At 37.0% G+C, this 15,000-nt stretch overlaps 1 protein-coding gene across 1 annotated transcript; it reads left to right on the forward strand.

Annotated features, from left to right (window-relative positions):
- The first annotated feature begins 2,444 nt into the window (after positions 1 to 2,444).
- Positions 2,445 to 12,052, forward strand: LOC143024028 (uncharacterized). Its single transcript, XM_076182738.1, has 3 exons — positions 2,445 to 2,495; positions 11,168 to 11,273; positions 11,475 to 12,052. Exons 1-3 carry the CDS (start codon positions 2,445 to 2,447, stop codon positions 12,032 to 12,034), a joined length of 717 nt encoding a protein of 238 aa, XP_076038853.1. The 3' UTR covers positions 12,035 to 12,052.
- Positions 12,053 to 15,000: the final 2,948 nt, after the last annotated feature.

Genomic DNA, 15,000 nt, shown 5'->3' on the forward strand with positions numbered 1-15,000 from the left:
CGTTGTAACAGCTCAAACCCATCCATCATATTCCATACACTCATTTAACCTATATCAAGCGTCTAACATATTCGCACAATTTGGAAAACATATTTCTCGTGTTACAGCGTTATTTCTAAACTATGTTTTGCTAATTTCCCTAGTACAACAAAATCTATTTTGTTTAAAACCATTGTTTTTTGCTCTATTACCAATGCTTCAATTTAATACTCGATCAATATTAACGTTATTAATGCCCCTGGGCCATCTACATACATCTATCGTATTCCCCTTAGGTGTATATTTTCATAAGTGCAAATTGAGCTTATTGATCTTTCCTAATAGAGGTGACTTCTGATATTGTTAGTAATTTTGCGATTCTACTCTGAGCTCCTTTTGATGTTGAATGCCCATCCTAAATATGGAGATGAAAATTGTATTTTGTAAACTTAATGAGGCCTAACTAACGCATGATATATTTTCATTATGCAGTCTTATTTTTCATAGACATATCTACTTGACTTTTTCTAACTGGTATTTATTGCCCTCTTGACATTAGACCGTTATTAATTAGAATAGATAGTCACTTTAGTATTTTGCTTAGGTGTTTATCTAAACGAATCTTAAAGCCTCGAACTGAACTCCATTGCACTGGCTCTCAGGCAGTTTATTTCATTGATTAACTACATGGTTGGCGACGTTGTTTCTACTCACTTACAAATCAAATCTATTTCCTGACAGTCTGAGACCCTTATTTCTTATCGGATTCTCATTCAGTGTGAACATTTTATCACTTTTGATGTTGTCACTTCGTTTGAGAATCTTAAAGACCTGCATCAAGTCACCTCTGAGTCTACGGTTTCTTAGGGAAAACAAATTCATATGTTTTAGTCGATTTTCGTATGATTTATCTTTTATATTTGAAATCAGTTTTGTGGCTCGCCGTTGTACTTTTTCCAATCTGTCAATGTCTTCAATGGGATTCGGTGACCATACGGAAGTAGCATATTGCAAATGTGGACAAACTAACGATTTATATAGCTTGTCAAAAGATCGCGCAATCAGTCCTAGAATCTTATTTGCTTTCTCAGAGGCTGAAATACACTGCTTAGATAATTTGATATCATTACTGATAATTACGCCGAGGTTCTTTTCACTATCCACTTTTTTTAACCAATTTCCAAATAACTTGCAATCGTACTTACTATTATTTTTACCATGTGCATAACCTTGCATTTACTTGTGCTAAATTTCACTTTTCAGACCATTGCTGTAATTTATCTAAATTTTCTTGAATATCTAACTGATTTAAATGTTCATTTACCATTCCGCACATTTTTGCATCATCAGCAAATTTGGAGACAATAGAGTCCGTGGTCTATATCATTTATGTATACTATGAATAGAAGTGGCCTATGAACGGAACACTGAGGAACTCCACTCGTAACATTTTTCCATCTATCCTCTACTTTAATCGATCTGCCAAATATTTATATCATCTCCAAATTAGTAATACACATTTTAAGATTAATAATGTAGTTAAAACAATAGACCCAGTATTGAGCCCAGTTGTACCCGGATAGTTACGTCTGCACGATCGAACTTTTCTTAATTGATGCTACCCTCTATTTCCCAACTCCAAACTACTCTTTAACCCATCTACTGTAAGTACATCTTCCATGACATACGTTTCAATTGATCTCTTGTGAAGTTTTTTGTCAAGGGGGTTATAGAAAATAATAAATACGCTGTATCATATTCATTACCATTGCCTATACGCTCAGAAGGCTAAAAGTAAAATTATAGTAAATTCGAGAGGCTTGAGAACTTATCTAAAATCTGGTCTGTGAAAGAAATATCAGTTGATATTTCTTTTATTTGCCTGTAATTTGACTTTTAATTTCATCTTCTTATTTTTAGATATTGACTCCACATAAAGCCATTTTCAAGATTTATTGACTAATCCTGATTTTATTTTTTTTAAATGACGTGCAGTGTTTCTCCAAAGCAGACGAAAACGTTATTGGTACCTGGTGAGTTATGAGATTTTAATACATGAAATTTATTAACGAATCCTCTAACGTAATATTTATTCCACTAAGTATTGTCTGGACTACCAATGAAAATATATCTCACTTCCGGAATATACTCCAAGTTTTCACTACCCATAATCATCATATAATCACGAGCACATTTTACTGTCATTATCTCTGATGTGATCATCTTGTACCTCAAGTTGTCCTACTTTTCCTTTCATCTCATTTTGATACTGTTTATAAGTGTGGGCTTCCATATTCACTACTTTGTTTCCGACAACGACACGATTTCGTAATCGTGGCGTTGTCGTGAATGGTCCTCTGATGGTTTTCATCATGAATTATCAATCGATGAAAACCATCACGAAAAATACGCACGACAATACCACGATTGCGAGATTTTGGCGTTGTTGGAGACAAAGTCATGACATGACTGTAAACCCACACTTGGAAACATTTGAATTAACTTTGGTCTTCCCAGTAGTTTTTATTTATATTTATATCTTCCCTAATATAGGTCATGACCCCTCCTTTTCTGTGATTGATACGATCTGTGTTATAGAATACTTATTTTGATACTGATTGTAAGAAACACTTTAATTATTTTTGGCATCCCAAGTAGTTTTAATTTAAATTTATCTTCATTACTATGATACGTGTTTTCAACATATACAATACGCTTATTGAAAAAAAGATATTCAAATTTGTTTCTATCTAATTTGGTCCAAATTTTAATAACATAAGTACTTAAATTATTGCAATTGCCCATAAGTAATAAATTTTATTCCTTACATTTTGGTTATTTGTACAGTAAATTCTAATGAAATATTTGAATACTAGAAAAATATATGAATTTCTTTCTTGATGTAAATTTGTTGTAAATTCTTTTATTTCTCCTTATCTTAACCTCTATTTGCTAACCATTTATCATATTTTCCTGACACAATTAATATTTTTATATGACAAAACCCTATAAATCTATCATCTACCACTCCTGCTATTGCTATCACACATTTTCTAGATAAATGGGCACCGTTCCTTGCAAACAACAACCCCACAAGTCCACAAATGTAGTCTCTTTTTTCTTACAGTCCCTCTATTCTGAAATTGAACTCAATGGGCTTTGAAGATGACTCCTTCACATGTCCCCACCTTAGCAAAATCCCAAAGCTATATCTCTCCCTTTCTTCAGTTTAATATTTTCGTAATTACTTTATACTTTTTTAACCATCTCCCCACTTTGATGATTGTCTATATCTTCTGATGAGTGACAGCAAAAATTGAAACCTGCAAATACACTACAGCTGGTTTCTTATCTGACCCACACTCACCAAACAATAGAGAAAATGTTTAGTGGTCAACCAGGCTAGCCGTATGGAACTTAACATTATTCTTTCTAGAGCAGACTACACACCACTAACTATCTCCACCTACACAATCACAAACTTCCTTACCACCAATTCTTGAAAAAAAAAAAAAATCAAAGGTCTTCTAAACTCATGACCTCACTCTCTTAATAAGTCAGTCCGCCACATCACATTATACAAACCTAGCCAATGCAGTCTGTACTGGATTTGCATTCACTCCTGTTCCCGTCTCCTTTACTCCTCTTACCTTACATAAGAACATAAGAATGAAGGAGACTACAAGAGACCATAAGGGCTACACTAGGCAGATCCGTATCTATTACCGCCTGTCATCCCCATCCATAAAGTTGTCTTATCGTTTCTTAAAACAACTGATAGTTTCAGCGCTTACTACATAGTTATTAAGTTTATTCCATTCGTCGACCACCCTATTAGTAAAACAATTCTTGCCTATTTCCTTCTTAAATCTAAATTTGTCCAGTTTATAACCATTAATGTCAGTCCTGCCCTGTTGTTTTAATATGATGACCTTGTTTGCATCACCCTTATTAAAGCCTTTGATCCACTTGAACACCTCTATTAGATCACCCCGCACTCTGCGTCTTTCCAGAGAGTGTAAGTTAAGGTGCCTAAGCCTCTCTTCGTAAGGTAAATTTCTGAGTCCATGTATCATTTTGGTAATTTTTTCCTGTACCGATTCTAGTGAATTGATATCCATTCTGTAGGACGGAGACCAAAACTGTATCGCATAGTCAAGGATGGGTCTAACCATCGCAAGATAGAGTTTAGTAATTACCTGTGCACTTCTATTCGTTACCGTCCTAGCAATGAAACCTAATGTTTTGTTAGCTTTATTCCTGGCGCTAATGCACTGTTTCCTGGTTTTAAAGTCTGGACTCACTGAAACTCCCAAGTCTCTCTCGCACTCAGTTTTCTCTAAAAGTATGTTATCTAAGCTTAATCTATTTTTGGGGTTGTGTATCCTTACGTTTAACACGCTACAATTAGATATATTGAAGTTCATTTGCCATTTCACCGACCATGTTAACAATTTGTTAAGATCATCCTGCAGAATCTCTGCGTCGTCTCCTGACCTAATTAGGCGTCCTATTTTAGTTTCGTCCGCAAACTTACTAACATCACTATTTATCCCGTCGTCTAAGTAGTTTATATACATAATGAACAACAAGGGACCCAAAACCGAGCCCTGGGGGACTCCACTAGTAACGTTGCCCCACCTAGATTTTACTCCATTTATGGTGACCCGCTGTTTTCTGTTACTAATCCAAACTCTAATCCATTCTAACACTTTTCCTCTTATGCTATGGGCTTTAATTTTATTTAGTAGTCTCTGGTGTGGCACCTTGTCAAACGCCTTATATACTTTAGTGTAAAAGGATAGAAATAGATTGACACAGGACTTACCCTTTGGAGAAACCATGCTGTGAATCACGAATTAAATTTAGTCTTCCGATGTGTCCTCTGACTCTATTTACTATTACTGATTCGAGCATTTTTCTTATAATCGATGTCAAACTGACTGGCCTGTAGTTGCATAGGGACGATCTATCTCCCTTTTTAAAAACAGAAACAGCGTTTGCTTGCCTCCAAGCAGTAGGCACAAAACCAGTGTCTACTGATTTATCAAATATTTCAGTTAACTGATCGCAGATTTCAAATTTACACTCCTTTAGCATTCTCGGAAGAATTTCGTCTGGACCCTGGTATTTTGTAGTTTTAAGTCTTTCAATCTGCTTGACTACTTCTACTTTGCTAATGCTGATATTAGATAGACTACTTTCTTCATCCCCTCTGAAAATCGGATCGCAGTCAAGTACTTTATCTAACTTCTCATTACTAAACACCGATGGAAAATAATTGTTAAACTCCTCACTCATTTTTTTCCGATTCTATCATGACATTTTCATCGTCTTTAATTGGTCCCATTCTTTCTTTATGTTTTGCTTTGTAGAGATGAAACAAACCCTTTGGGTTGGATCTTGCTTGACTAGCAACCTTAATTTCATAATTACGTTTTGCTGTACGTGTATTCCTTTTAACCAGCTTTGCCATTTCGTTATATCTTGATCTAAGGTGAGTTTCCCCGTTTTTTTTTTTTCGTAAAGTCCTCTTTTCATTCCGATCTCATGTTTCAATCTGTCCTTCATCCATTTGGGAGTATACTATTTTCACGTACTGACTTCAGGGGGATAAATGTATTTTGTACATTAATAATTGAATCACTGACCTGCCTATTGAGCCCTCGCTCCTAAATGACCTGACCCAAGGTATGCATATTACCCTCCGTGACCCTACCCCTGGCCATGACCTGACCCCCGGTCACGCACTGAGACTCGAGAATGTCCGAAACGTCCGCAACGTCGGTATGACATTTCATATTCAATTTAAAATAGGTTTTTATATTGTCAAAGTTTGCTCTTCTGAAGCCTGATACTTGGACGTTATTAGTACTTTTTAATTCTTCCCAAATAATATTAAATCTTATTTCTTTATAATGGCTAGAGCCTAGACTATCTCACACTTTTACGTTACTCACTAGGTGCTCATTATTAGTTAAGACTAAGTCCAGGGTACTTTCTCCCCTCGTACGGTCGGTATTCACTTATTTTAGGAAATTATCCTGCACCACACCTAGGAATTTCTTTGTTTCCTGTTCTCCTATTAAAGTTTCTCAGTCATATTTTCTATAATTAAAAACTCCTATGATCACAATTTTTTTGTACTGGCACGCTATGTGAAATTCATGAATCAGGGGATCAGTCTGTTCAATGCTGAGGCTAGGAGGTCTATACAAGACGCCAATAATAACTTTCTTATTCTTGCCTATAATCTCTACCCAAATGGATTTTGTACAGTCCTCTTCCTTAATCGAACTGTTGATAATATAGTTTATTGCATTCTTAACGAAAAGTGCTACACCTCCCCCACTTCTGCCAACCCTCTCCTTGTAATATATACAGTATATATATATATATATATATATATATATATATATATATATATATATTTGTGTGAGTCAATATATATATATATATATATACATATATATATATATACATACATATATATATATATATATATATATATATATATATATATATATATTCGATTTCGATTTCCAGAAGGAAATGTTTATCAGCCATGTTGATCCAGGACTCAGTAATAGCTATAATATCGAAATTCTCTACGCATGCTTTCCCTCGCAGCAAATAAATTTTGTTAATTATTCTTTTGCTATTTGTATAGTAAACTTTAAGTTCATCTTCCCTCTCTAAGTTTTTTTCTATTGCCTAAACTATATTCCGATACTTCCACCCTACTCCCACGTAATCTACAAAAAAAAAAAAAAAATGTAGGATCCCTACTTCTCGCTCAAGGGATTCAGCAAGGAGCCGAAATCCTCTGGGCGACAGGTGTACCCCGTCCCTTGTGTATAGATGATTCCTACCGTAAAAGCGGTCTCAGTTGTCGACAAATGCCCATTCATTGGCCTTACAATGTTTTGCCAGCCTGCAATTCATTACGATAGCTCTGGAACGCCACATGCCTCCAACTCTACGCCTTGGAAGGATTCCACATACAACAGGAACATCTCCCCTATTTCTAATCTTATCTAGCACATCCCGGAACCGCGCAAACAATTCCTCACTCCCTAAGCTACCTATATCATTGCCCCCGGCATTTAAGCAAACTACAGGGTCCTTACCCTTCCCTACTAAACACTCTTCAATCTTATCTCTAATATTTCCTATCCCCGCGCCGGGGAAACACACCTGCGTCCTATGTTTTCTATCTTTATCGCAGAAAGCCCTGTCTAAGTACTTCACTTGACTGTCTCCTACAACCAAAAAATTATCTGTGGGCAGGGATCCAGTGTCTGCCCTTCCCTTCTTCTCTCGAATTTCATTTTTTTCTTCTTCCTGCAGATTCGATAGAACTTGAAACGAGTTCTTGCAAACGAGTGGGGCTGGTGAGGACTTTTTTTCCACTATTTCGCATCTTGTTTATCGCCGTTTTCCATCCAAGCTTATAGCTACTTTTGTCCTCCGTATTTTGGGCCTTCGAGCAGAGAGCTCCATTCTCCTCTTTAAGGTACGTTACAGCATCCTCCAAGGCTTCAATTCTACTAAGTAGTGATTGTACCTCATCGGCGCTGAACATGGTAACACAACCACTCACCATATCATTAATTGAACCAGCTACTCCGTTGACCTGACTTGAGTGACGACTACTGCTTGATCTTGTGTCTTTATTGTTCACCAACATCTCAATAAATTCATATGTCATATTCATACTTTCTACTTCATTTTTTTGTTCATAAATGAATCAATAAATGAATAAATCAAAAAATGAATAGACGAACGAATGAAGACAGTGTCCAACCTATCATTTATCAAAATATCGAAAAAACTTTAGTTTATATATAAATATTTGTTTAGATAGCTAGTTATTAGTTTAGTTACTGCAATTATCCAAACCACTTTTGAATGACATTTCTAAAGTACACTCAATTTTATTTCCTTTTTGAACGCAAACTTTCGTGTATGTGTATGTAACTCGAGCATACAAATATATAAGAAAAGTTGCGCTCAACTTATATCTCTCTTGATGGTGTAATGGCTTAAGTCAAGGCTGCACTGGTCACGTGCGGACCGTAGGTTCGAGTCCTCGGTCGATCCACGTTTCAATTTCTGCATTGGCTCCACGGTTCTTCCGATGTTGATGGCTTAGAATTAAAGTGCATTATGGTTGATAATTTTTGTTTTTTTTATTCATTTTATTTTATTCTATTTGTCTGGATATTTATCTTTCTATTATCTCATATTATAAGTTATCTTATGGCACTATTTAGGATTCCCACATTTTTACACCACTCACTTCACTTACACTGTTACACCCTCGGTCAACATTCCACACACACCGGAGCTGTTTTATAATAACATCACAAAAAAAAAAAAATCATACTGTATTATAACTATTGTTCATTGTACAAAAAATTATAAACCATTGTACAACCAAACGGAACCCACCTCCAAGGAGGGAACGCGATCCTACTCAGACTATGTATACCGCCAGCTTCACTCCAGAGTCACATTCCTCTGAAGAACCATAGAGCGAAACCGGTCAGGAATAAACTCAGGAACTCGGAACTAGACCCGTGACTTCTTTTTCCACCTTCATCATATATATGTATATATATATATATATATGTGTATACATATATATGTATATACATATATACATTATATATATATATATATATATATTGATAAGTATTTTAGACAAATTATTTGGATGATGGAGAACATAAACACAGGGGAAGGCTCGGAACCCTAAACACTCTAACGTTTCGTTCGCGTAGAACTTCTTCAGAGAGTGTATGTAGAACTGCAATTGAAGTTTATGTACTAAATATAATTACCTTTTCGGACACTTGGGAAAGGTCGTTTTTCTGGCGTGTTTTAGAATTAAAATATTAGTTTGTTTAGCTAAATTGATAAACCCTCCTCGATGATTCGATGAATTATTAGTTGAAATATATGCTGATTCAACAATTCTTCTAGTGAATTTATCAAAACCTTTATGTAGCACTTCAGCTTCTCTCCAGTTTGGTAAATGATCGAATTTTTCCGCATGAACTACTAAAGAATTAGATGTCCTATGTGCTTTTATGTCGTTTTTATGTTCATAAATTCTTTTTTCTAATCCTCTTGACGATTCGCCAAAATAAGCCATTGAGCAACTATTGCACGGGATTTTGTATACGACGCTGTTTTCGGAATTGGTTCTCTTTTCGGAAGTCTTTATTAAATCACCTATCCTCTTGTTAGTTATTTTAGCTATGTTTATACCTGATTTTGTTAAATATTTGTCTATTATTGGTGACGTTCCTGAGCCAGGTCCTGATATAAAATTGGTATTATTTTTATCATTTCTCTCTTTCCGCGATTGTAAATATTTATTGCTTTTCTTTTTGTTCTTTTCAACATTCCCTCTGGATGTCCAAGTTTGTCAAAGGTTTTCATAATGTAATCAAATTCGCCTTCTAGGTATTCATTACTAAAGATTCGTAGTGCCCTGAGAAAAAATCCTATTACTATACCACTCTTTGTCCTATCATCATGTGCGTCGTATACAAAATCCCGTGCAATAGTTGCTCAATGGCTTATTTTGGCGAATCGTCAAGAGGATTAGAAAAAAGAATTTATGAACATAAAAACGACATAAAAGCACATAGGAAATCTAATTCTTTAGTAGTTCATGCGGAAAAATTCGATCATTTACCAAACTAGAGAGAAGCTGAAGTGCTACATAAAGGTTTTGATAAATTCACTAGAAGGATTATTGAATCAGCATATATTTCAACTAATAATTCATCGAATCATCGAGGAGGGTTTATCAATTTAGCTAAACAAACTAGTATTTTAATTTCCTTAAAAGTGGCAGTTTGCCGACAAGATTGACGAGATAAACACCATATGAGGACGGAGTCTTTATTTGTACGACGTTTCGCTTATTACAGCTTTTTCAAGTACAAGTTGAGATACAAATGCTTGAGATTAAATAAGGGGAAAGGGGGGAACGGGGAGAGAAAAGGGGGGGAAGGAAGAGGAGGAGGAGAAGGGGGGGGGGGAATTGAACACTGGGAAAGGATGAGAATGCTGGCCCAAACGCACAGCTACGATGTATGGTCTGCCCAAAACACACAAAAATTATATTCCAATGAGACCTATAACATCAGGGATAGGGAGTGCTCCCCACAGATTAGCAGGTACGTTGGCCAGATATCTGTCTCCCCTCCTGGGAACCATCAGTGGGTTCTATCTAGTAGGCAGACCATATATCCTAGCTGTGCGTGGGAGATGTGGCAACGATGTATGGTCTGCCCAAAACACACAAAAATTATATTCCAATGAGACCTATAACATCAGGGATAGGGAGTGCTCCCCACAGATTAGCAGGTACGTTGGCCAGATATCTGTCCCCCCTCCTGGTAACCATCAGTGGAGCTCATCTCAGACACTCAGGAGACCTACTAGACAGAATCCACTGATGATTCCCAGGAGGGGGGACAGATATCTGGCCTACGTACCTGCTAATCTGTGGGGAGCACTCCCTATCCCTGATGTTATAGGTCTCATTGGAATATCATTTTTGTGTGTTTTGGGCAGACCATACATCGTAGCTGTGCGTGGGAGATTTGGCAACGATGTATGGTCTGCCCAAAACACACAAAAATTATATTCCAATGAGACCTATAACATCAGGGATAGGGAGTGCTCCCCACAGATTAGCAGGTACGTTGGCCAGATATCTGTCCCCCCTCCTGGGAACCATCAGTGGAGCTCATCTCAGACACTCAGGGGACCTACTAGACAGAATCCGAGATATCTCCGCCAGAAACAAGAAGTTGGCCAGCCTGGACGTGAAAAGTCTCTTCACATGTGTCCCCTCGGATAAGGTAATACAGCTCCTTAGGGATAGAATCGAAAAGGAGAAAAATCGACTTTCCCCCCCCCCCCCAACCATTTTGTCGATTTGATCAAACTTTGTGTTGAATTTAATTATTTCAAATTCCAGGACAGTTTCTTCCACCAGAAATTTGGCATGGCTATGGGCTCTCCATTAAGTGCAGTCCTGGCCAATTTATTCATGGAATTTCTAGAAACAGGACCCTTTGCCACCATCGTTCCCGAGCATGTAACCTGGCTGCGATATGTGGACGATATCTTACTCGTCACACCAAGGCGTTTCAATCTTCAGCGCTTGCAGACGGCCTTAAACGAAGTGGAGCCCACCATTCAGTTTTCCCTAGAGGAAGAAATCCACGATTCTCTTCCTTTCCTGGACACACACATCTTTAAGTACGGTAACCAACTTGAATTCAAAGTGTATAGAAAGCCCACCAACAAAAATTATTTAATTCATTTCTACTCCCACCATGATAATAGGACCAAGAGAGGAGTAGTAATAGGCTTTTTCCTTAGGGCATTTAGGATATGTAGTGAAAAATACTTGGAAGAAGAGTGCAGGTTTATTAAAGAGACCTTTTTAACACTAAAATTTCCAGAATTTCTTTTAGATAATTGCAGACAGCAGGCCGCTAAGATTCGGGAAAGCCGTAGGCAGCAGGACAGCACAACAAGACGTCTCGTGTTGCCAACCGGCGACGTTGCCACCAACCTGACACGTCTTTTAAGAACCACCAACTTGGAAATAGTGTGCCAGACAAGCAGAACGATAAAAGACATCACGAAGACGGAAATTCACAACAACCAGACACCGGGCACCAAAGCCGGTGTTTATCGTATTCCGTGTTCAGGATGTGATAAAGTTTACATCGGAGAAACGTCACGCGACCTGAATACACGAATACGTGAACACCGTTACGACGTCAGGCATGATGTCACCACCAATGCATGTGTGACACATAGAAACAAGGAAAACCATCTTATGGACTGGAAGAATGCAGAGCTGCTGATACGGGAACCAGACAAAATCCACAGGAAGTGTTTAGAAGCAGCAATCATTCAAGGAACGAACACTATTGAACAAAACAGGGGCATGTTTAACATCTCGCCTCACAATATTCCCCTAATACCCATGGCCAGCAAAATATTAAATATCTAAACCACCCTTTGTGGACATTTCGCCCACGGATGTTTGGGCCAGCATTCTCATCCTTTCCCAGTGTCCAACCCCCCCCCCTTCTCCTCCTCCTCCTCCTCCTCTTCCTTCCCCCCTTTTCTCTCCCCGTTCCCTCCTTTCCCCTTATTTAATCTCAAGCATTTGTATCTCAACTTGTACTTGAAAAAGCTGTAATAAGCGAAACGTCGTACAAATAAAGACTCCGTCCTCATTACAAAGATTACAAAGGCGGAGCATGCCGACAGGAGACCTTTTGATCCATATCTAGGTCGGATGCGAAAAAAAATCATATTAATAATAAAACAATAAATAAAAAATATAATATTTTAAATAAAAAATAAGATACATAAATAAATGCATAGGTATAGTTAAATAATAAACAAACAGGTAAATAGTAAATAATAATAAATTGACATATAACTAATAATAAATGATAACCAGACAGACAAATAATAACAAAACAAAAACAAATAATATAAGATAAATTATAATCATTACAGCATCTTACTTAGGTATTTATCTAAATGATTCTTAAAGCTTCGAACTGAACTACATTGCACTACCTGTGCAGGAAGTTTATTCCATTCATTAACTACACGGTTGGCAAAGTTGTTTCTACCTACTTCCAAATTCAATCTATTTCCGGAGAGTTTGAGACCATTGTTTCTTGTCTGATTCTCATTCAATGTGAAAATTCGGTCACTTTTGATGTTGTCAATTCCCTTTAGAATTTTAAAGACCTGTATCAAGTCACCTCTGAGTCTACGCTTTTTTAGGGAAAACAGATTCATGTGTTTTAGTCGATTTTCGTATGATTTATTTTCTATATTTGGAATCAGTTTTGTGGCTCGCCGTTGTACTTTTTCCAGTCTGTCAATGTCTTTAATGAGATTCGGTGACCATACGGAAACAGCATATTCCAAATGTGGACGAACTAACGATTTATATAGCTTGTTAATGAGTGATGGACTTTTGAAATCAAAAGATCTCGCAATCAGTCCCAGAATCTTATTTGCTTTCTCAGAGGCTGAAATACACTGCTTGGATGATTTGAGGTCGTTACTGATAATTACGCCGAGATCTTTTTCACTATCCACTTTTTTTAACGAATTACCAAATAACTTGTAATCGTACTTACTGTTATTTTTACCTATGTGCATTACCTTGCATTTACTTGTGTTAAATTTCATTAGCCACTTTTCAGACCATTGCTGTAATTTATCTAAATCTACTTGAATATCTAATTGGTTTGAGTGATCATTTGCCACTCCGCACAGTTTTGTATCATCAGCAAATTTTGTAACAGTAGATTTTAGTACATGGTCTATATCATTTATATATACTATGATAAGAATTGGCCCAAGAACGGATCCCTGAGGAACTCCACTTACAACACTTTTCCATCCAGAAGTTTTTTCCTCATATGGTGTTTATCTCGTCAAGTATTTTAATTCTAAAACACGCCAGAAAAACGACCTTTCCCAAGTGTCCGAAAAGGTAATTAGATTTAGTACATAAACTTCAATTGCAGTTCTACATACACTCTCTGAAGAAGTTCTACGCGAACGAAACGTAAGAGTGTTTAGGGTTCCGAACCTTCCCCTGTGTTTATGTTCTCCATCATCCATATGTATATATATATATATATATATATATATTTATATATATACATATATATATATATATACATACCTATATATATATATATATATATATATACATAGATACATATATATATATGTCTATATATATATATATATATGTATATATATATGTATATATATATATACATATTACGGGAATGTAAAAATTCATAAGAATAACAATCTAATCAGACCCATAATTAGCCAGATCCCTACGCCCACTTATCAGATTGCTAAGAATTTAAATTAGTGGCTTACCTCATTCGTCCCAAGGGATTACAACTTGTCTTCTACTCAGCTTTCCTCCATCTCCTCCATAACTTTAACGTCGACGGGGTGATCGCTTCCTTAGACGTATAGTCTTTTTACGAACATCGATGTTGACCATACCATCAACTTTATCATTGACGAGATCTACCGTGCAGAAGATCCCCTAAAATTAGACATCCCGGAAACAGCCCTTTTGACTTTATTGGAGATGAGTACAAAGGAAGCACCTTTTCTCTGCCCGCGTGGGAGAAATTTACGGCAAATTGATAGAGTAGCGATGGGTTCACTCTTGTGGTTCTTTTCGCTAATTTCTTCATGTGGATGGTGAAACGTGAAGTTTTCCGTATTACAGACAAACCTGCTATTTACGCTAGATACATCGACGACATCTTTGTGAATGTGGCAAAGGAAGAAAACCTCTTCCCCCTCAGAGAAAGCAGTTTCCGGCATTAATTTCACAATCGAGTCCAGTGCTGACAGTAAACTTCCTATCCTCGATGTACTCGTAGCTCAGAACCAGACACATTTCAACACTTATGTATACACCAAACCCACCAACCCGGGCCTGTACCTAAATGGGAAAAGCGAGTGCCCCCAACGCTTTAAAGACTCTACCATCAACGCTTACATCAGAATGGCTCGCACCACTGCATCAGCTCTAAAAGTGCTAACCTAGAAATTGAAAGAGCCACACAAATCCTGGTAAATAATGGCTATCCCAACCAGGATATTTCCAAGGTCATCAAAAGGTAAATCAACAAATGGTACGACCAAGCTCCAGTCCTCCCCGATTCAGATAAAAGCATAAAATTATTCTACAAATCCTACATGACTATAGAGTACAAACTGAAGAGAAAATCATCAGGCAAATCATCAAACGTCATGTAAATCCTGCCAATCCTGTCGACCGGGTGGATTTCGTCATCTACTACAAAAACATGAAAACTTCGAATCTCCTTCTCAAAAATAACCCTTCCCCCGCTCTTTCTGAACTACAACGCAGTCATCTTGTGTATGAATTCTCTTGTAAACAAG

Source organism: Oratosquilla oratoria, unplaced genomic scaffold, assembly GCF_046742065.1.
Source record: "Oratosquilla oratoria isolate Oo_2021 unplaced genomic scaffold, ASM4674206v1 SCAFFOLD82, whole genome shotgun sequence".
In the NCBI taxonomy this organism is placed as follows: domain Eukaryota; kingdom Metazoa; phylum Arthropoda; class Malacostraca; order Stomatopoda; family Squillidae; genus Oratosquilla; species Oratosquilla oratoria.

Excerpts from the sequence above, each read along its gene's own strand:
- LOC143024028 (XM_076182738.1), top strand. The coding sequence starts at position 2,445 with ATGACTGTAAACCCACACTTGGAAACATTTGAATTAACTTTGGTCTTC. Across the intron at positions 2,496-11,167 it reads AATTAACTTTGGTCTTCCCA|CGCTTGCAGACGGCCTTAAA; the intron begins GTAGTTTTTATT and ends TTCAATCTTCAG. Across the intron at positions 11,274-11,474 it reads CACACACATCTTTAAGTACG|AATTTCTTTTAGATAATTGC; the intron begins GTAACCAACTTG and ends TAAAATTTCCAG.